At 36.7% G+C, this 18,570-nt stretch overlaps 1 protein-coding gene across 1 annotated transcript in view; it reads left to right on the plus strand.

Moving 5' to 3' along the window:
* Window positions 1-18,192, plus strand: part of LOC129724601 (tetraspanin-2A) — a 137,129-nt gene extending 118,937 nt beyond the window's left edge. The window contains exons 4-5 of the mRNA XM_055679604.1: window positions 1,432-1,617; window positions 17,863-18,192. Of these exons, the coding sequence (XP_055535579.1) occupies window positions 1,432-1,617; window positions 17,863-17,937 (261 nt within the window). The 3' untranslated portion in view covers window positions 17,938-18,192. The remainder of the gene's footprint in view (window positions 1-1,431; window positions 1,618-17,862) is intronic.
* Window positions 18,193-18,570: the final 378 nt, after the last annotated feature.

Consider the following 18,570-nt stretch of genomic DNA (forward strand, 5'->3'; position numbering starts at 1 on the left):
ATTGTACTTAATAAATTAGTGATTCAAAAAAAAAATCGAAAATAGCATGACTTTCATTATTAAAATTCGTACACGAAGTGAGAGCTCACTTCCAAAGATCGAAGTACAAACTTTGGTTTTCCGAACGTCTTTTATTGAATCTAGGTGTTTCCACATTTCAATTATAAATTGCGGCTTGAACTTCAGTTTTCCTACCTGCCGAGTTTTGGCTTTTCAATTTCGAATTATTAATTCTAATTTGGACGGTCGGCTTATTTTAGTTTTGCCCATACCTATATTTTATTTCGGATAATAGCTTAGAACGTTATACTTTCGAGTATCATATTTCAACTTTTTTTTCATTTTCCTTTTCTGAGATTTTCTGACATTTTGGCATTTTGGCATTTTTTTCATTTGTTCCTGTTATTTTGATTTCTATTCTTTAGTTCAGATTTTTCATGCCTTCTAACTTGAGAGATGCAGGTTTTAATTCGAATTTTAAAAGCTTTTTTATCACGTTATTTATTCGTCTCATTTTAGCAATTAGAAGATTATCATTCTCTTAGAAGAAAACCAACTCTAGCAAAGATTAATTTCATTTCTCGTATGTCCTTCGACGAAACACAAAAAATCATTTTGCGAAAGCTTCTAGCGACGTGCATCAGATGCACGATGAAGCACTCGGTTCGTTTCAGCTAAGAAAGCAATATCCCAACATACAGCAGCTACTAGAACCTGGTCAAGACGATAGCCAGCCTCGGCCGAAGGATCCCTAAACCAGAGGCGAAGACATTATTGAACCAACAACAGGACAATGCTATCAGACGGGACTTCTGCTTGAGCAGGAATCGCTTGTTGTTTGGTTTAGGTTATTATTTCTCGTTGTACCTAGTTTCCTTCAGCTCTTCGCTTGAAGATGGCGCAATGGCAAGGGCGGTGAATCGAACTGAGAGCGGTACTATCGTCCAGACAGAGAAGCAAGATTTTTGAACAGGATCCAACAACCCTGCTAGTCTGCCCAGTGGGTTGGGGAAAGTGAAAAAACATGTTGACCGAAAATATTTACAGGGGGCAAAAATAACAGGTGCATGTTCCACAGTGTCGGGCTTGCTTTTCGGAAAGGAATGCGCTACACATGAGTTCAATGTTTATTTATTGATCTACATGGCGAATCGCTTGCGATGGGACATTTGTGTTGCTTTCGTTGAGGCAACCTTTACGGGAAAATGAATAAATGGTGAAGTATTTACCTTACGTTCTTTGTGCGTATTATTATTATTTTTAGAATTCGAAACCAGCCTCAAAATAAAAATACAGAGGAATTGAAAAATATCGTACGATATTAGCGTATTGCGTTATTTCCTTAACTCGCTATCGGTAGATTTATCTTAGATTTATGTAAATTCTGCTCGAAAACAAGGCGGTGACCTATTTTATTTCTTTTTCCGATAGATCGGTTGCTGCGGGGCGGACGGTCCCAACGACTATATGGTCCTTCGTCAGCCACTTCCGCTGGAATGTCGTGACACCGTCACCGGGAACGCCTTCTTCCACGGTTGCGTAGACGAATTGACTTGGTTCCTGGAGGACAAATCCATCTGGGCTGCCGTTATGGCCATGATTCTGTCAGCAATTCACGTAAGTTTACTTTTCTCTACAACAAACACACATCACCTTCCCACTACCGGATTTTAGCTCCGAAACCTTTACGTGGGCAGTCAGCCCTGGGGGGGCATACCCCATTAAACAATCAGCAGAGCCTGATTCCACCCGCACTGGTGTCGACAGATGACGTTCATGAGTTATTTGAACGATTTTCCGTTCACGCATGGTAGATCCTGAAATGGGAGCGCTCTCGTGGGATGAAATAAAACACGCGAATAAATGCTTCTCGACATGAGATTTGAATTGTTAATATAACAGGCGAGCTCGCTCGGGTGTGCGTTTATTCTGCCTTCCTCGAGTGCTGATTAAATCGGAAAGTTTCCCCGAGCACGGCAAGGCAAAAATGCGTGGCTAATTTGCTTGTTATTTGACACGGCAAATGCGGGCAACAGCTCCGGTTTAGCTTTTCTGCAGCGCACGGTGTCGAATGAAAACGCACAAGTTAATGGGAAAGTAATCGTACGTGTGGTGAATGGGAATTAGACGGTGCCGGGCGTTGGAGCGGAAGGCTTTTCCATAGAAATAGCAGATGATTTTCAATACGGCGAAGATTTATAACTTTTCACAGCTGTAGGTGAAGCAAACAATCTCTGATATGCATACTGAATAACGTTGCCTCGGCCTGTAAAACATAAAATTAAAAGCCCCAGCAGCGCACATGTAACGCACAAGTACAAGCTATCTTTGCTTCTACTTATCTGTCTCTAAAGCTCTTTATAACTGGCAATTCCTTCCGAATCCATTAGTATCCGAAAAAGCTTTGAGCTTAAGCTCAAAATCCACCCCTCTGTTTTTTGAGGCATATGGAAAACATCTTAAATTAATTGCGTTTCCGTTCTCTCGCAGTGACGCTTCCGATTTGACGTCCAGCCAGCGTTACATATTCAGAACTAAAAGGAAAGGTTTTTTTTTCACGTTTGCTGTCTTGATCCTTTCCCCTTTTGAGTGCAGATATACTCTGGAAGGATCTACTAACGAATTTTTCGCACAGAAAAACTTGTTGCATTTGTCAAATTAATTCCTGTAACGGACTGCAACTTCCGAACAGAGCGAACGGATGGATTAACGTTCATCGTTCATTCGCCATTTTTATCCCCTGGACGCATCTTTTTTTTTTTGATTTTGTATCCACAGCAACTACGGGTGCCGTCGTTCCGAGAGAGTTGCCTTTCTTCTTGGGCTTCCGTATCGAAACGGATATTGGAATCGGGTGCAGATTCGTGAAGCTTTATTTCCATGATTGCTAAAACGAGGCATTGTGCTACCGGATGCTTCGATGATATCTGTGCCGAAAAGCTTGGGGCGTTTCTCACAATTCAATCTGGTTCATTTGTCAGTAATTTTACCGGCGAAAATAGTAAAAACGGAATGTGGCATTCTAGAAAATAAATCGTGGAATCCAGCACTTATATAGCAGTAAATATATTTTCAATCTATACAAATCAACAGCAACAGCAAATAAACAGAATGATGAAAAAAATTATTAGGGAATTTATAAAAAAAATCTTTAAAATTTACAATATCCATAACATAACATCTATAAAACTCATTGAAGCAATGAAATTTTAAAAAAAAATTTAATAGGTCTCTAAAAAAATCAATAAAATCTAATATGCTTATGAAATCTATAAAATTTATTTAATAAATAGAATATATAATATCGTCAGGTTTTGGGGATGAATGAAGTCATAAAGAAATAATCTTTTGCAGGAAAATGCTCCGCATTAAAAAGAACCATCACGCAAGAAACTAAAGCTCTAGGACATCGTTTATCCCCAACGACAATAGATTAAACCTGACGATAATAGAGCCGATACCCTCTGTAAAATCTATGAAATGCAAAAAATCTTAAAAATCTGTAATATCTATTAATTCTATAAAATCAATAAAATCAATAAATTCAGTTATTTCAATTAAATTTATGAAATCCATACTTGTCGGACTTGATTATATAGAGACTCGATTGTATATTGACTCGATTATATATGATTCGATTTCATAAAATTTTAGACTCGAGCAGCAAAAAAAAAATTTTAAATTTCAAATATGGCTTGTCAAGAGCTTTCATGTCGTAAAAGAACATCCATAAAATACGTAACGCTTGATGCAAAAAAGAAAAATAGAGAACGAAATTTAAAAAATGTTCAAAATATAGAAAATTCCGGAGTGATTTGCGATAAGGGCGCAACTGGCAAAAGATAAACATAAGGGAATATCAGTTTGAAAATTTGCAAGTACAATTTCAAATCGTAATTTCAAAGGAAGTGACTAACATTAACATCAATACCAAAACTCGACGTAAAATAAACCTGTCATATATTTTCCTAACAATACTACATTAATTTTGTGCATTTATGACTAAAATCTGCGCTTTTCTTCTAACACTTTTCAAATGAGCCTTAAAACATTCTGACAACGAGATTCGCCCACCTTTCTTTCACCTTATTTTTATTTTTTCTTCAGTTGCGCCCCGTTTAAATGCGCCTCTATTTTGAAAACAATGTTGATCCGCCCTCTACTGCAGTCTGTTTACGAAATATTTCGCAAATAAGCCCTTTGTTTCAAACCAATGAACAGGACCTAGTTCCAAAATATCTTCTGTTTGGGTAGACTGTTTTTTCGCCCTTTACTAAAAACTTGATTTTAATAATTTTATCGATTTATTCAAAAGAATTCCATAAATTTTGTAAGTCTTTTCGAAACCAATGGTGTAATAAAACTATTTGTTTACATTTTGCTAGTTGCGCCCTAATCGTGAATCACTCCGGAATTCAATAAAAAATTTAACAATAAAAAAAAATTAAAGTACCAAAAAAAATTCCCAAAAAAAAAAAAATTCAAGAAAAAAAAAATTTAAAATAATATAAAAAAAATTTGAAATATTTGAATTTTCAAAAATTTGAGAAATTAAATACAAACGAGTTGACAAATCAATATACACTGATCAAAATTTTTCTTCACATTTGACTGCAATTACATTAGAAACAACTACAAAATATATAATTTTTTGTAAGAAATGTGTTTTCTGACTTTTAGAGGGAAGAGTCTAAAAAAAGAATTCTTCTTATTTATTCGAAAACAACAAATTATTTATGGAAAATAGATAAAATATATTTATTTCCTTGATTCGATTATATATAAAATTCGATTATATATAGTGAAAAATAATCGGAGACCATACATAATCGAGTCCGACCTGTAATTCTATGGAATCTATAAAATTGATGAATGAAAGTATGAAATTTGTGAAATCTATGAAATCCATAAAATCTATAGAAACTTTGAAATCCGGAAAATCCATAAAATTGATAAAATTTATGAAATCTATAATATCTATGAAATCTGTAAGACTAAAATCGTTCAAATCTATAAAATTTATAGAATTTATAAAATCTATAAAATTTGTAAAATCTGTAAAATCTCTATAATATCTTTAAAATCAATAAAATTCATAAAATCTATTGTATCCATAAAATCCATGAAATCTATGAAATCTGACCATAGAATCTGTATATGAGCAATTCTCGCTGAAACCGTCCCACTGGTGACATGAGGTCTTTCAAAAAGGATATTTTTATGTCTAAATGATCGAAAGTAGCGAAAAAATGAGAAAACCACTTTGGTTAGTTCATATTGATGGACCCCTCGGGCACAAACCGGTTAAACGGTTTTTACAAAAATTGATTTTTGAGCAATTCTTGACCTTTTAATTGTTTTATTTCTCTTGAATTTGTCATTGAACCCCCTGCAACCAACACATCGTTTTCAAGAGAAATGATAGAGCTTTCATTTGAAGAAAAAAAAAAATTGGCCGCCATCTTGGATTTCATCAACAAAACGTGTTTTTGAGCAAGTTCGCAACCACTGATTTTAAATTTGACATCACCGTTGGAAAGCTGAAAAAAAATGCTTTAAGATACATTCAAAATATTAGGTAAGCATTGAGGTTATCTTGTCATTCTGATCACTTTTCAAAATCGAGCTTCAAACAGTTTAACGCATGACGCGCGTCCAATATCAAATCAACGTAATATACTGAGCCTGTGGTGTGCGTATGGTGTGGACAGTATTCCTAGTTCACAGGTAGTAAGTGCACCCAAGCAACGTAATTTTTGAATAGCCTTTGATCAATTGGCTGAATTTCGTTAGGTAGCAAAAGTACCCATTTCGTCGATAAGAATTTGCTAGGGATAAAAAAGTGATGATTCTACATTTACTTTATTTACGCTGGCATACGCAAATCTTCTCCAGATTACTCGGGATATACTTGATTCATACTATACCTAACAAAATCCTTAAAAATCTGTCCACGTGGAACACACAGACACACACCACAGGCTCAGCATGATTTGATATTGGCTGCGCGTCATGCGTTGTACTGTTTGAAGGTCGATTTTGAAAAGTGACCAGAATGACGAGGTAAACTCAATGCTCACCTAATGTTTTGAATGTATCTTAGAGCATTTTTTCTCAGCTTCCCAATGGTGATGTCAAATTCAAAATTTGTGGTTGCGAACTTGCTTAAAAACACGTTTTTCTGATGAAATCCAAGATGGCGGCGGGATCCAAGATGGCGGCCAATTTTTTTCTGCTTCAAATGAAAGCTCTATCATTTTTCTTGAAAACGATGTGTTGGTTGCAGGGGGTTCAATGACAATTTCAAGAGAAATAAATCAATAAAATGGTCAAGAATTGCTCAAAAATCAATTTTTGTAATAACCGTTTTACCGATTCGTGCCCGAGGGGTCCATCAATATGAACTAACCAAAGTGGTTTTCTCATTTTTTCGCTACTTTCAATCATTTAGACATAAAAAAATCCTTTTTGAAAGACCTCATGAGTGGGACGGTTTCAGCGAGAATTGCTCATATATAAAAATTTTATTATCTATAAAATCAATAAAATCTATAAAATCTATAAAATCTATAAAATCTAGAAAATCTATAAAATCTATAAAATCTATAAAATCTATAAAATCTGTAAAATCTATAAAATCTTTGATATCTATAAAATCTATAAAATCTATAAAATCTATAAAATCTATAAATCTATAAAATCTATAAAATCTATAAAATCTATAAAATCTATAAAATCTACGAAATCTATAAAATCTATAAGAGCTTTAAAATCTATAAATTCTATAAAATCTATGAAATCTATAAAATCTATAAAATCTATAAAATCTATAAAATCTATAAAACCTATAAGAGCTTTAAAATCGATAAAATCTATAAAATCTATAAAATCTATAAAATCTATAAAATCTATAAAATCTACGAAATCTATAAAATCTATAAGAGCTTTAAAATCTATAAATTCTATAAAATCTATAAAATCTGTAAAATCTATAAAATCTATAAAATCTATAAAATCTATAGAATCTATAAAATCTATAGAATCTATAAAATCTATAAAATCTATAAAATCTATACCATCAATAAAATCTATGAAATCTATAAAATCTATAAAATCTATAAAATCTATAAAATCTATAAAATCTATAAAATCTATAAAATCTACGAAATCTATAAAATCTATAAGAGCTTTAAAATCTATAAATTCTATAAAATCTATAAAATCTGTAAAATCTATAAAATCTATAAAATCTACGAAATCTATAAAATCTATAAGAGCTTTAAAATCTATAAATTCTATAAAATCTATAAAATCTATACCATCTATAAAATCTATAAAATCTATAAAATCTATAATATCTATAAAATCTATAAAATCTATAAAATCTACGAAATCTATAAAATCTATAAGAGCTTTAAAATCTATAAATTCTATAAAATCTATAAAATCTGTAAAATCTATAAAATCTATAAAATCTATAAAATCTATAGAATCTATAAAATCTATAAAATCTATAAAATCTATAAAATCTATAAAATCTATGAAATCTATGAATCTATAAAATCTATAAAATCTATAAAATCTATAAAATCTATAAAAACTATAAAATCTATAAGAGCTATAAAATCCATAAATTCTATAAAATCTATAAATTCTATAAAATCTATAAAATCTATCAAATCTATAAAATCTATGAAATCCATAAAATCTATAAAATCTACGAAATCTATAAAATCTATAAGAGCTTTAAAATCTATAAATTCTATAAAATCTATAAAATCTGTAAAATCTATAAAATCTATAAAATCTATAAAATCTATAGAATCTATAAAATCTATAAAATCTATAAAATCTATACCATCTATAAAATCTATAAAATCTATAAAATCTATAAAATCTATAAAATCTATAAAATCTATAAAATCTACGAAATCTATAAAATCTATAAGAGCTTTAAAATCTATAAATTCTATAAAATCTATAAAATCTGTAAAATCTATAAAATCTATAAAATCTATAAAATCTATAGAATCTATAAAATCTATAAAATCTATAAAATCTATAAAATCTATAAAATCTATGAATCTATAAAATCTATAAAATCTATAAAATCTATAAAAACTATAAAATCTATAAGAGCTATAAAATCCATAAATTCTATAAAATCTATAAAATCTATAAAATCTATAAAATCTATCAAATCTATAAAATCTATGAAATCCATAAAATCTATAAAATCTACGAAATCTATAAAATCTATAAGAGCTTTAAAATCTATAAATTCTATAGAATCTATAAAATCTGTAAAATCTATAAAATCTATAAAATCTATAGAATCTATAGAATCTATAAAATCTATAGAATCTATAAAATCTATAAAATCTATAAAATCTATACCATCAATAAAATCTATGAAATCTATAAAATCTATAAAATCTATAAAATCTATAAAATCTATAAAATCTATAAAATCTACGAAATCTATAAAATCTATAAGAGCTTTAAAATCTATAAATTCTATAAAATCTATAAAATCTGTAAAATCTATAAAATCTATAAAATCTATAAAATCTATAGAATCTATAAAATCTATAAAATCTATAAAATTTATAAAATCTATAAAATCTATAAAATCTATGAAATCTACAAAATCTATAAAATCTATAAAATCTATAAAATCTATAAAATCTATAAGAGCTATAAAATCCATAAATTCTATAAAATCTATAAAATCTATAAAATCTATCAAATCTATAAAATCTATGAAATCTATAAAATCTATAAAATCTGTAAAATCTATAAAATCTATAAAATCTATAAAACCTATGAAATCTATAAAATCTATAGAACCTGTAAAATCTATACAATCTATAAAATCTATAAAATCTATAAAATCTATAAAATCTATAAAATCTATAAAATCTATAAAATCTATAAAATCTATAAAATCTATAAAATCTATAAAATCTATAAAATCTATAGAATCTATAAAATCTATAAAATCCATAAAATCTATAGAATCTATATAATCTATAAAATCTATAAAATCTATAAAATCTTTAAAATCTATAAAATCTATAAAATCTATAAAATCTATACAATCTATAAAATCTATAAAAACCTATGAAACCTATAAAATCTATAAAATTTAAAAAAACTATAAAATATATAAAATCTATACAATCTATAAAATCTATAAAATCCATAAAATCTATAAAATTTATATAATCTATAAAATTTATAAAATATCTGTCTGTCTGTCTGTCTGTCTGTCTGTCTGTCTGTCTGTCTGTCTGTCTGTCTGTCTGTCTGTCTGTCTGTCTGTCTGTCTGTCTGTCTGTCTGTCTGTCTGTCTGTCTGTCTGTCTGTCTGTCTGTCTGTCTGTCTGTCTGTCTGTCTGTCTGTCTGTCTGTCTGTCTGTCTGTCTGTCTGTCTGTCTGTCTGTCTGTCTGTCTGTCTGTCTGTCTGTCTGTCTGTCTGTCTGTCTGTCTGTCTGTCTGTCTGTCTGTCTGTCTGTCTGTCTGTCTGTCTGTCTGTCTGTCTGTCTGTCTGTCTGTCTGTCTGTCTGTCTGTCTGTCTGTCTGTCTGTCTGTCTGTCTGTCTGTCTGTCTGTCTGTCTGTCTGTCTGTCTGTCTGTCTGTCTGTCTGTCTGTCTGTCTGTCTGTCTGTCTGTCTGTCTGTCTGTCTGTCTGTCTGTCTGTCTGTCTGTCTGTCTGTCTGTCTGTCTGTCTGTCTGTCTGTCTGTCTGTCTGTCTGTCTGTCTGTCTGTCTGTCTGTCTGTCTGTCTGTCTGTCTGTCTGTCTGTCTGTCTGTCTGTCTGTCTGTCTGTCTGTCTGTCTGTCTGTCTGTCTGTCTGTCTGTCTGTCTGTCTGTCTGTCTGTCTGTCTGTCTGTCTGTCTGTCTGTCTGTCTGTCTGTCTGTCTGTCTGTCTGTCTGTCTGTCTGTCTGTCTGTCTGTCTGTCTGTCTGTCTGTCTGTCTGTCTGTCTGTCTGTCTGTCTGTCTGTCTGTCTGTCTGTCTGTCTGTCTGTCTGTCTGTCTGTCTGTCTGTCTGTCTGTCTGTCTGTCTGTCTGTCTGTCTGTCTGTCTGTCTGTCTGTCTGTCTGTCTGTCTGTCTGTCTGTCTGTCTGTCTGTCTGTCTGTCTGTCTGTCTGTCTGTCTGTCTGTCTGTCTGTCTGTCTGTCTGTCTGTCTGTCTGTCTGTCTGTCTGTCTGTCTGTCTGTCTGTCTGTCTGTCTGTCTGTCTGTCTGTCTGTCTGTCTGTCTGTCTGTCTGTCTGTCTGTCTGTCTGTCTGTCTGTCTGTCTGTCTGTCTGTCTGTCTGTCTGTCTGTCTGTCTGTCTGTCTGTCTGTCTGTCTGTCTGTCTGTCTGTCTGTCTGTCTGTCTGTCTGTCTGTCTGTCTGTCTGTCTGTCTGTCTGTCTGTCTGTCTGTCTGTCTGTCTGTCTGTCTGTCTGTCTGTCTGTCTGTCTGTCTGTCTGTCTGTCTGTTTGGGTTTTTGGAGCCGGGAAAAAACCTTGTGATGGTTTGAGAACCTTCCCTGAAAGGAGAGCACGTAACTTCTAGAACATTCTGCATCACTCAAGAACTAATCAAGCGAATGAAACCAAACAAGTCACGTTCAAAAGTTAGGTGTGGCGCCCTCTATACGGTTAAAATTGAAACCAATGCCATTAAAGCATATGAAGGACAGTAACTTTCTAGAGGATATGAACATTAAGATACTTGGCCCCAGTGTGCAGAGTGTGCCGGGTCGGCTAGCATTCTATAAATTTATGAATTGATTTCATTACAATTTTCACATCAATGCTGTTTCAGACGTCTTTTAGAACTTCTTAAGGCAAACATTTTATAATGCTTAAATCGTATATGTCACAATCATGTCAAAAGTAATTGATGGTTTTTTTTTTTCTTTAAAGAATATGCCCTTTTCAATTTTTTTTTTTTTTCTTCACATAACATTTATTTGACACGGCACAAATACAATTTAATGTTTAACGGCGCCAATTATATCTGATGACTTAAAAACTAAAGCAAATTTTTTATCCTCGCTGCCGACTACGAGCTGAAATTAAGTCTAACTTAAAACTAGCATGGGATTTCCAATCAGTGTTTTGTTGTTCAATGGTCGTCTGATAATCGTCGAATGGCATGTATGGATTCGTTCTGCTGAGCCACGATGTCGTGAGTTGGGACAGAGGCTCGTAGTCCTTGGGTCCTGGTTCTGTTGTGCGGGGTCTGGTTGCTGGTTTTGTGCTTAAGGTTCAAACGTGTTCTTGTCGTTTTGTTGGGTGTAGACGGAGGGGAACGGGACTAGACTGGGGCGTGGATGGATTTCAGGAAAACGTATATAAGGGACATGTAGGATAGGTCACGGCTCGCCAAGACATCACGAACAGGAACAGCCGGCTGTCTACCCTCGGCCTGCAGGGAAGCTATTAATTTAGACCTGGCGTCACGGTGTACAGGGCATGACCAAACAACGTGCTCTATGTCGTGATAACCTTCACCACAGGCACAGATACCACTTTCCCCGAGCCCAACACGACGGAGGAGCGCGTCAAATCTATAGTGATTGGACATAAGCCGGGACATCACGCAAATGAAATCCCGACCTACATCCAACCCCTTGAACCACGGGTTCGTCGATACTTTGGGGATTATGGAATGTAACCACCTTCCCAATTCCCCTCTGGTCCAAGCATTTTGCCAACTGATGATCGTATTCTGACGTACAAGTGCGAAAAATTCATTAAAGGCAATTGGTCTTTCATAAATATCACCGTTTGTTGCGCCCACCTTAGCCAAAGAGTCCGCTTTCTCATTACCCGGTATCGAGCAGTGAGAAGGGACCCACGCTAAGGTAATCTGAGTAGATTTTTCGGATAAAGCACTCAGATGTTCCCGTATTTTCCCCAGGAAATACGGAGAGTGCTTAACATCTTTCATCGATCGGAGAGCCTCAATGGAACTGAGACTGTCCGTAAAGATGAAATAATGGTCCGTGGGCATTTTTTCGATAATCCCTAGGGTGTACTGAATTGCAGCTAATTCTGCGACGTAAACAGAAGCAGGATTATCGAGCTTATGGGAGACGGTTAAATTGTTATTGAAGATACCGAAGCCAGTGGACCCATCAAGAAGTGATCCGTCAGTGTAGTACATATTGTCGCAGTTGATGTTTCGATATTTATTGGAAAAAATTTTAGGGATCTGCTGCACGCGTAAATGATCCGGGATTCCACGAGTTTCTTCTATCATGGATGTATCGAAAAACACAGTAGAATCAGAAGTATTTGATAAGTCGACACGATTTGGAATATTCGAAGAAGGGTTAATATTTTGGGACATGTGATTGAAATACAATGTCATAAAACGGGTTTGAGAATTAAGTTCGATTAACCTTTCAAAATTTTCAATCACGGGACGGTTCAAGACCTCACATTTGATTAGAATACGAGAAGACAGGCTCCAGAAGCGGTTTTTCAATGGTAGTACTCCAGCTAAAACCTCCAAACTCATCGTATGGGTCGACTGCATGCAACCTAAGGCGATACGCAAACAACGATATTGTATTCGCTCCAGTTTGATCAAATGTGTGTTTGCTGCGGAGCGGAAGCAGAAACACCCGTATTCAATAACAGACAATATCGTTGTTTGGTAAAGCCTTATAAGGTCTCCTGGATGGGCTCCCCACCATTGTCCGGTTATTGTACGAAGAAAATTCACTCTTTGTTGACATTTTTTCATCAGATACCTCACGTGACAACCCCAGGTGCCTTTAGAGTCGAACCAGACACCAAGATATTTGTGTACCAAAACCTGAGAAATCGTTTTACCCATTAATTGTGTTTGAAGCTGAGCAGGTTCATGCTTCCTAGAAAAAACTACTATCTCAGTCTTCTCCGGAGAGAATTCGATACCTAGCTGTAAAGCCCAAGCAGACAAATTGTCCAAGGTATCTTGCAATGGTCCTTGCAAATCGGCAGCTTTGGCTCCTGTAACAGAGATTACACTGTCGTCTGCAAGTTGTCTTATCGTGCATGAATTTGCCAGACATTCGTCGATGTCATTTACATAAAAGTTGTAAAGAAGGGGGCTTAAACATGAGCCCTGGGGAAGACCCATGTAGCTAATGCGAAAAGTTGCCAAATCGCCATGCGTAAAATGCATGTGCTTTTCGGACAACAAGTTGTGCAAAAAATTGTTCAAAATTGGGGAAAATCCTTGTCGGTGAAGTTTACCCGAAAGAATGTCAATAGAAACGGAATCAAAAGCCCCCTTAATGTCCAAGAACGCAGACGCCATTTGTTCTTTACGAGCATACGCCAGCTGAATATCTGTTGAAAGCAACGCAAGACAATCATTCGTCCCTTTGGCACGGCGGAAGCCAAATTGAGTTTCTGATAGTAGACCATTTGATTCGACCCAGTGGTCTAAACGACGGAGTATCATTTTTTCCATCAATTTCCGGATACAGGATAGCATTGCAATCGGCCTATAAGAGTTGTGATTAGAAGCTGGTTTCCCTGGTTTTTGGATGGCGATCACCTTCACTTGCCTCCAATCCTGCGGTACAATGTTTTGCTCCAGGAACTTATTGAACAAGTTCAACAAGCGCCTCTTGGCATTGCCGGGTAGATTCTTCAACAAGTTGAATTTGATTCTATCTAATCCAGGCGCGTTATTGTTACAGGACAGGAGGGCAACTGAAAGTTCTGCCATCGTAAAAGGTGATTCTATCGCGTCGTGGCCCGGAGACGCATCGCGAACAATATTTTGCTCAGGAACAGAGTCCGGACATACTTTCCTGGCAAAATCAAATATCCACCTACTTGAAGACTCCTCGCTTTCGTTGACCGTTACGCGATTCCGCATTCTTCGGGCTGTGTTCCAAAGAGTGCTCATCGATGTCTCCCTCGACGTCTCGTTCACGAACCGACGCCAATATCCACGTTTCTTTGCTTTAGTCAAGCTTTTAAGCTTGGTATCAAGCTCCGAATACCGTAAATAGTCGCCAGGTATACCTCCCGTCTGGTAGGCCTTAAACGCGTCGGATCTTTGCGTGTAGACATCGGAGCACTCTTGGTCCCACCACGGAGTGGGAGGCCGTTCTTTGATCGTTACGCCGGGATATTTCTTCGTTTGGGCTTGCAACGCGGCGTCGAGAATCAAGCCCGCGAGGAGGTTATATTCTTCAAGTGGTGAATGATGTTGAATCGACTCGACCGCTTTTGAAATCATTTCCTCGTATAACTTCCAATCGACATTTCGTGTGAGGTCATACGGAATGTCAATTGGTCGCATGCGAGTTGACCCGTTAGTAATTGAAATAAGAATAGGCAGATGGTCGCTACCGTGAGGATCGAGGATTACCTTCCATGTGCAATCCAACCGTAGCGACGTCGAACATAAGGATAGATCCAAAGCGCTTGGGCGCGCTGGAGGTTTCGGGATACGTGTCATTCCACCGTTGTTTAAAATAGTCATGTCGAAGTCATCGCAAAGGTTATAGATTAAAGAGGAGCGGTTATCATTGTATGGGGAACCCCAAGCCACGCCATGAGAGTTGAAGTCTCCCAAAATCAAACGTGGCGAGGGAAGAAGTTCTATTAAATCAAAGAGCAGCCGTTGCCCAACCTGTGCTCTGGGGGGAATATATATTGAGGCAATACAAAGCTCTTTACCTTGTATTGTCATTTGACATGCGACAACTTCGATGCCTGGAATCGAGGGGAGGTTAATACGATAGAAAGAATAGCACTTTTTAATCCCTAAAAGTACTCCTCCATATGGGGTGTCTCGATCAAGGCGAATAATATTAAAATCATGGAAGTTGAGATCAATATTTGAAGTAAGCCAAGTTTCACAAAGGGAAAATGCATCGCATTTGTTTTTATTTATCAAAACTTTAAACGAATCAATTTTTGGTAAAATACTTCTACAATTCCACTGTAAGACAGAGATAGAATCCTTCATATACGCAGTTGAATTAGGCATCGAAGGATACAATCGCTGCAAGGAGAGGCCATTGGGCAGTCAACTGCTTCAAAAATGATCTAACTGTTGGGAGGAATGCTGTAAGAAAAATTTTAATTGGGTCGGGTACATTGAAAGTTTCAAAAATCCAGTCCACAATGTCAGAAAATTTCACTAATCCAGAGTTTGTTTCATCAACTGGGAGTGTAAAAGGAGCAACTGGGGTTTTAGATGTTCCTGGCAGTGCTGGGAACTCCTTCTGGGACTTTAAATTTGCCAGCCCAGGAGGAGTTTGCTTCGGTTTTTCCGCAGCACTGTTTGGTTTGTTTGTAACCTTCATTTCACTTTGAGAAATCTTAGGACCTTTTCTGGGAAGTTTAGGAGAGGAAACACTTTTCCTCTTTCTAGACTCCCCAGGATTGGCGTAAGATGCTCCCGCTGGTGAATCGTCAGAATCGGTTTCCTCAGAGGGCAACAGATCGAAGGGGTTCGAAGTAACGGGAGAAGTGGTAACGGTCTTCTTCAGCATGTCAGCGTAGGAACGCTTTGAACGCTCTTTGAGAGACCGTTTTATTTTATCCCTGCGCTGCATGTACACCGCACATGTCGAGAGCTCATGCAGATTTTCTCCGCAGTGAATACACTTTTCAGCGTTAACACTGCAAGAATCTTCCGCATGAGACTCCCCACACTTGCCACAACGTGCCTTATTGCAGCAGTAGGCGGCTGTATGGCCTAACTGCTTGCAATTCAGGCAGTTCATGACGCGGGGCACGTAGAGCCTCACAGGGAGACGAACCCGGTGGATCGAGACGTGGCTTGGTAGTGCAGACCCGGCGAACGTAACTCGAAACGAGTCTGACGGAGTGTATACTGTTTTGCCACCGATGATCGATGCTGACCGCAATTGCTTGCAGTCGAGCACCTTTACTTCGGGACACGTTTTGTTCTTAAAGCACCCTTTGGCACTTTGCAGTATACACTCGACGGACAGACTCGAATCGGTTATGACACCGTCGATCTCCACGTCTCGTGCGGGTATGTAAACGCGATACTCGCGTGTGAAGAGCTCAGAGCAAGCTATATCGTTGGCCTCTTTCAGGTTACCGACCACGACACGGAGCTTGTTAGGCCGGACCTTGGAAATTTCGGTCACGCCCTTGTACTCCTTCGTCAGGTCTTTAGAAATCTGCAAGAGGTTCAACTTTTTCGATTTCGGTCCTGCCTTTGGCCGAAAATAAACAGTATAGCTGCCCTGGGCTCCGTCTGGGTAAAGCCTGGGGCGAGGGGGGACTGAAGAATGAACAGGGGAGGGGGTAACAGAAGGGTCAGGGTCAGAGGGGTTCGGGGATGGTGGCGCGGGAGGCGAGGGATCTACATCCATCGCGCTATGTTTAGCGCACTAGCGCTGACAAGAACACGTACCTTTTTATTTCTCCCTTCCAGTAAGGTTGGTTGTCCGATCGTTCGAAGTAGCAGCCGTTACAGCCAGCAGCACCAATACAGCAGCACCAAACAGCCACCAGCAGCGAGCCAGGTGTGAGATCACTCCACACAGCGATACGACTCGCTGACACTGATGGCTTCTTCTTTTTCCTCGTTTGTGTCTCGTCCACTGCTGTAGCACAATCCAGCCAGCAGCCAAATCGGCTTACGCACCAGCTGGCAGTCACGATGCGAAACAGTTGCACAAAGGAACGACCTTGAACCCGGATTTATTTCACTCGACCAGGCAAACAATGCCAACACTTGTTCACACGTCTTTTGTTTTATACTCTATCGGACCGATCACCAAACACGTCCAGTACTGATGCGTGTTCGGCACAGAATGATGCCCTTTTCAATTGTTTGTCGTTCATTTTGGGGTAAAAAGAAAATAATATTTTGGCCTAATTTTGAAGGGTATATTGGCTATTCATACAGAGAAAACTTGAAATAAACTTAAAATAAATTCAATTTTCTATTAACATCCAATTATAAAAATAATAACAAATTTATAACATTTGCATTCAAAAGTACCTTTCACTCGAGTTTAAAACTTATGATTTTTTGGAAATAGAATATGTCGGATAAGGCCGTTTTTTCTAGCCAACATATTTCGGCGCTGGTCACCCTATCGACTCAACAAAATAATACGGGTCCAATTATTTTCGGCGAAATCAATCCCTGCAGTTTTGAGCACAATTGAAGCACTTTAGGTTACCAGTTTCGTAATACGGTGACCAGAAAAAACAGCTTAGTTCGATATACATTTTTTTCAAAAGCTCATTAATTTTGAGCAGTTGACCGATATTTGTGAAATTTTGGGATTAATTTTTGTGATTAATTTTAGCTTTTAGGACAAAATACCAAGTGATCCAGAGTAGAGTCAAATATGTCCTTCAAAATTAAGCCACGAGATATTTTTTATGTTTGCCCTCAAAAAAAAAAAAAAAATTATAAGAACAGGGCGTATTTTTATGAAAAACACCAATAACTTTGTATATGATTGAGATATTCACAATTTCAACAATGCAAATCGTTTGTCCGCAAACGCTCTAAAAGTAGTCCAAAGACAGTTATGATGTAAAAATTAAGACATGTAAGTTAGAGCAAAAAAAATATTTTTGAGTATAAATTGGTTATCTTTAAATTTCGAAAAAAAAAAACTTTAAAAAAAAAGTTGCTTTAAATCACCGGTGCTACAACTTTGTAGGACAATTTTTATCTCCATCTATAAATATGGGAAAGTTATATTTCTGATTTCATCGAAAATGTTGGTCACCCTATCTTTTGATTACATGACAATAATCACTTCATCAGTAGAATAGTAACTGTTATATCGGTTATTTTTATATTTTTTTTTACTAATTTTTAATCACAAATTAATTTTTCACTTCCACTTTCAGACCACCAACGTTGTCCTGGGTGTAGTCCTGGTGCAGGCCCTAAAACGCGAAGAGGAAGCCATGTACAGACGCTAAGCATTCGACCGAGGGATTGCGACAGTTCGGACAGACAGAATCCAAATCCCTTCTTACCGCAGTACACCGGCGGCCAGCTATTGACAGTTTTATGACAGTTTTTCCTCTTTATTTTGCATTCAATTAATCTTAGTACCCTATTTGATAAAAGCCCACACTTGAGTAAGCCAACCTTTTTTTTTTGTCTGTTAGTTGTAAGTAAACAACGTATAATTTAAGAATAAATTTGCGTCCTGGAGTGGGGCGGGGGAAAGTTTTACCGTTCCACTCCGGGGGCCAAGCAAACAACAACCCGCTACTTACTTTGCTGACAAGGTTTACTCCGGAGCTGTCGGTCCAGACTGATGTCACCAGTCCAATTAAAATTCCCATCCTTCAATTTGCAGTTTTCAATTATGTTCCATTATTCTTCCTGGTTGGTAGTTGCAGTTGATGAGACACTTGCAAGTTCGGGTGGCTCTTAGTTAACAAAATTGTGCTTCCAGCCCATGATCCCAGCCGGCAGCAGAGATCCCCTGATGAATATCTTTATGCTTTGTGTCCTGTCTTGGGTAAGAGCAAGAGGGAGAGAAAAAAACTCACCAGGCTCTCTACGCCACACCGGTGGAATATTGCGGTTCCGAAAGACAAATT

Source organism: Wyeomyia smithii, chromosome 2 (genome assembly GCF_029784165.1).
Source record: "Wyeomyia smithii strain HCP4-BCI-WySm-NY-G18 chromosome 2, ASM2978416v1, whole genome shotgun sequence".
NCBI lineage: Eukaryota > Metazoa > Arthropoda > Insecta > Diptera > Culicidae > Wyeomyia > Wyeomyia smithii.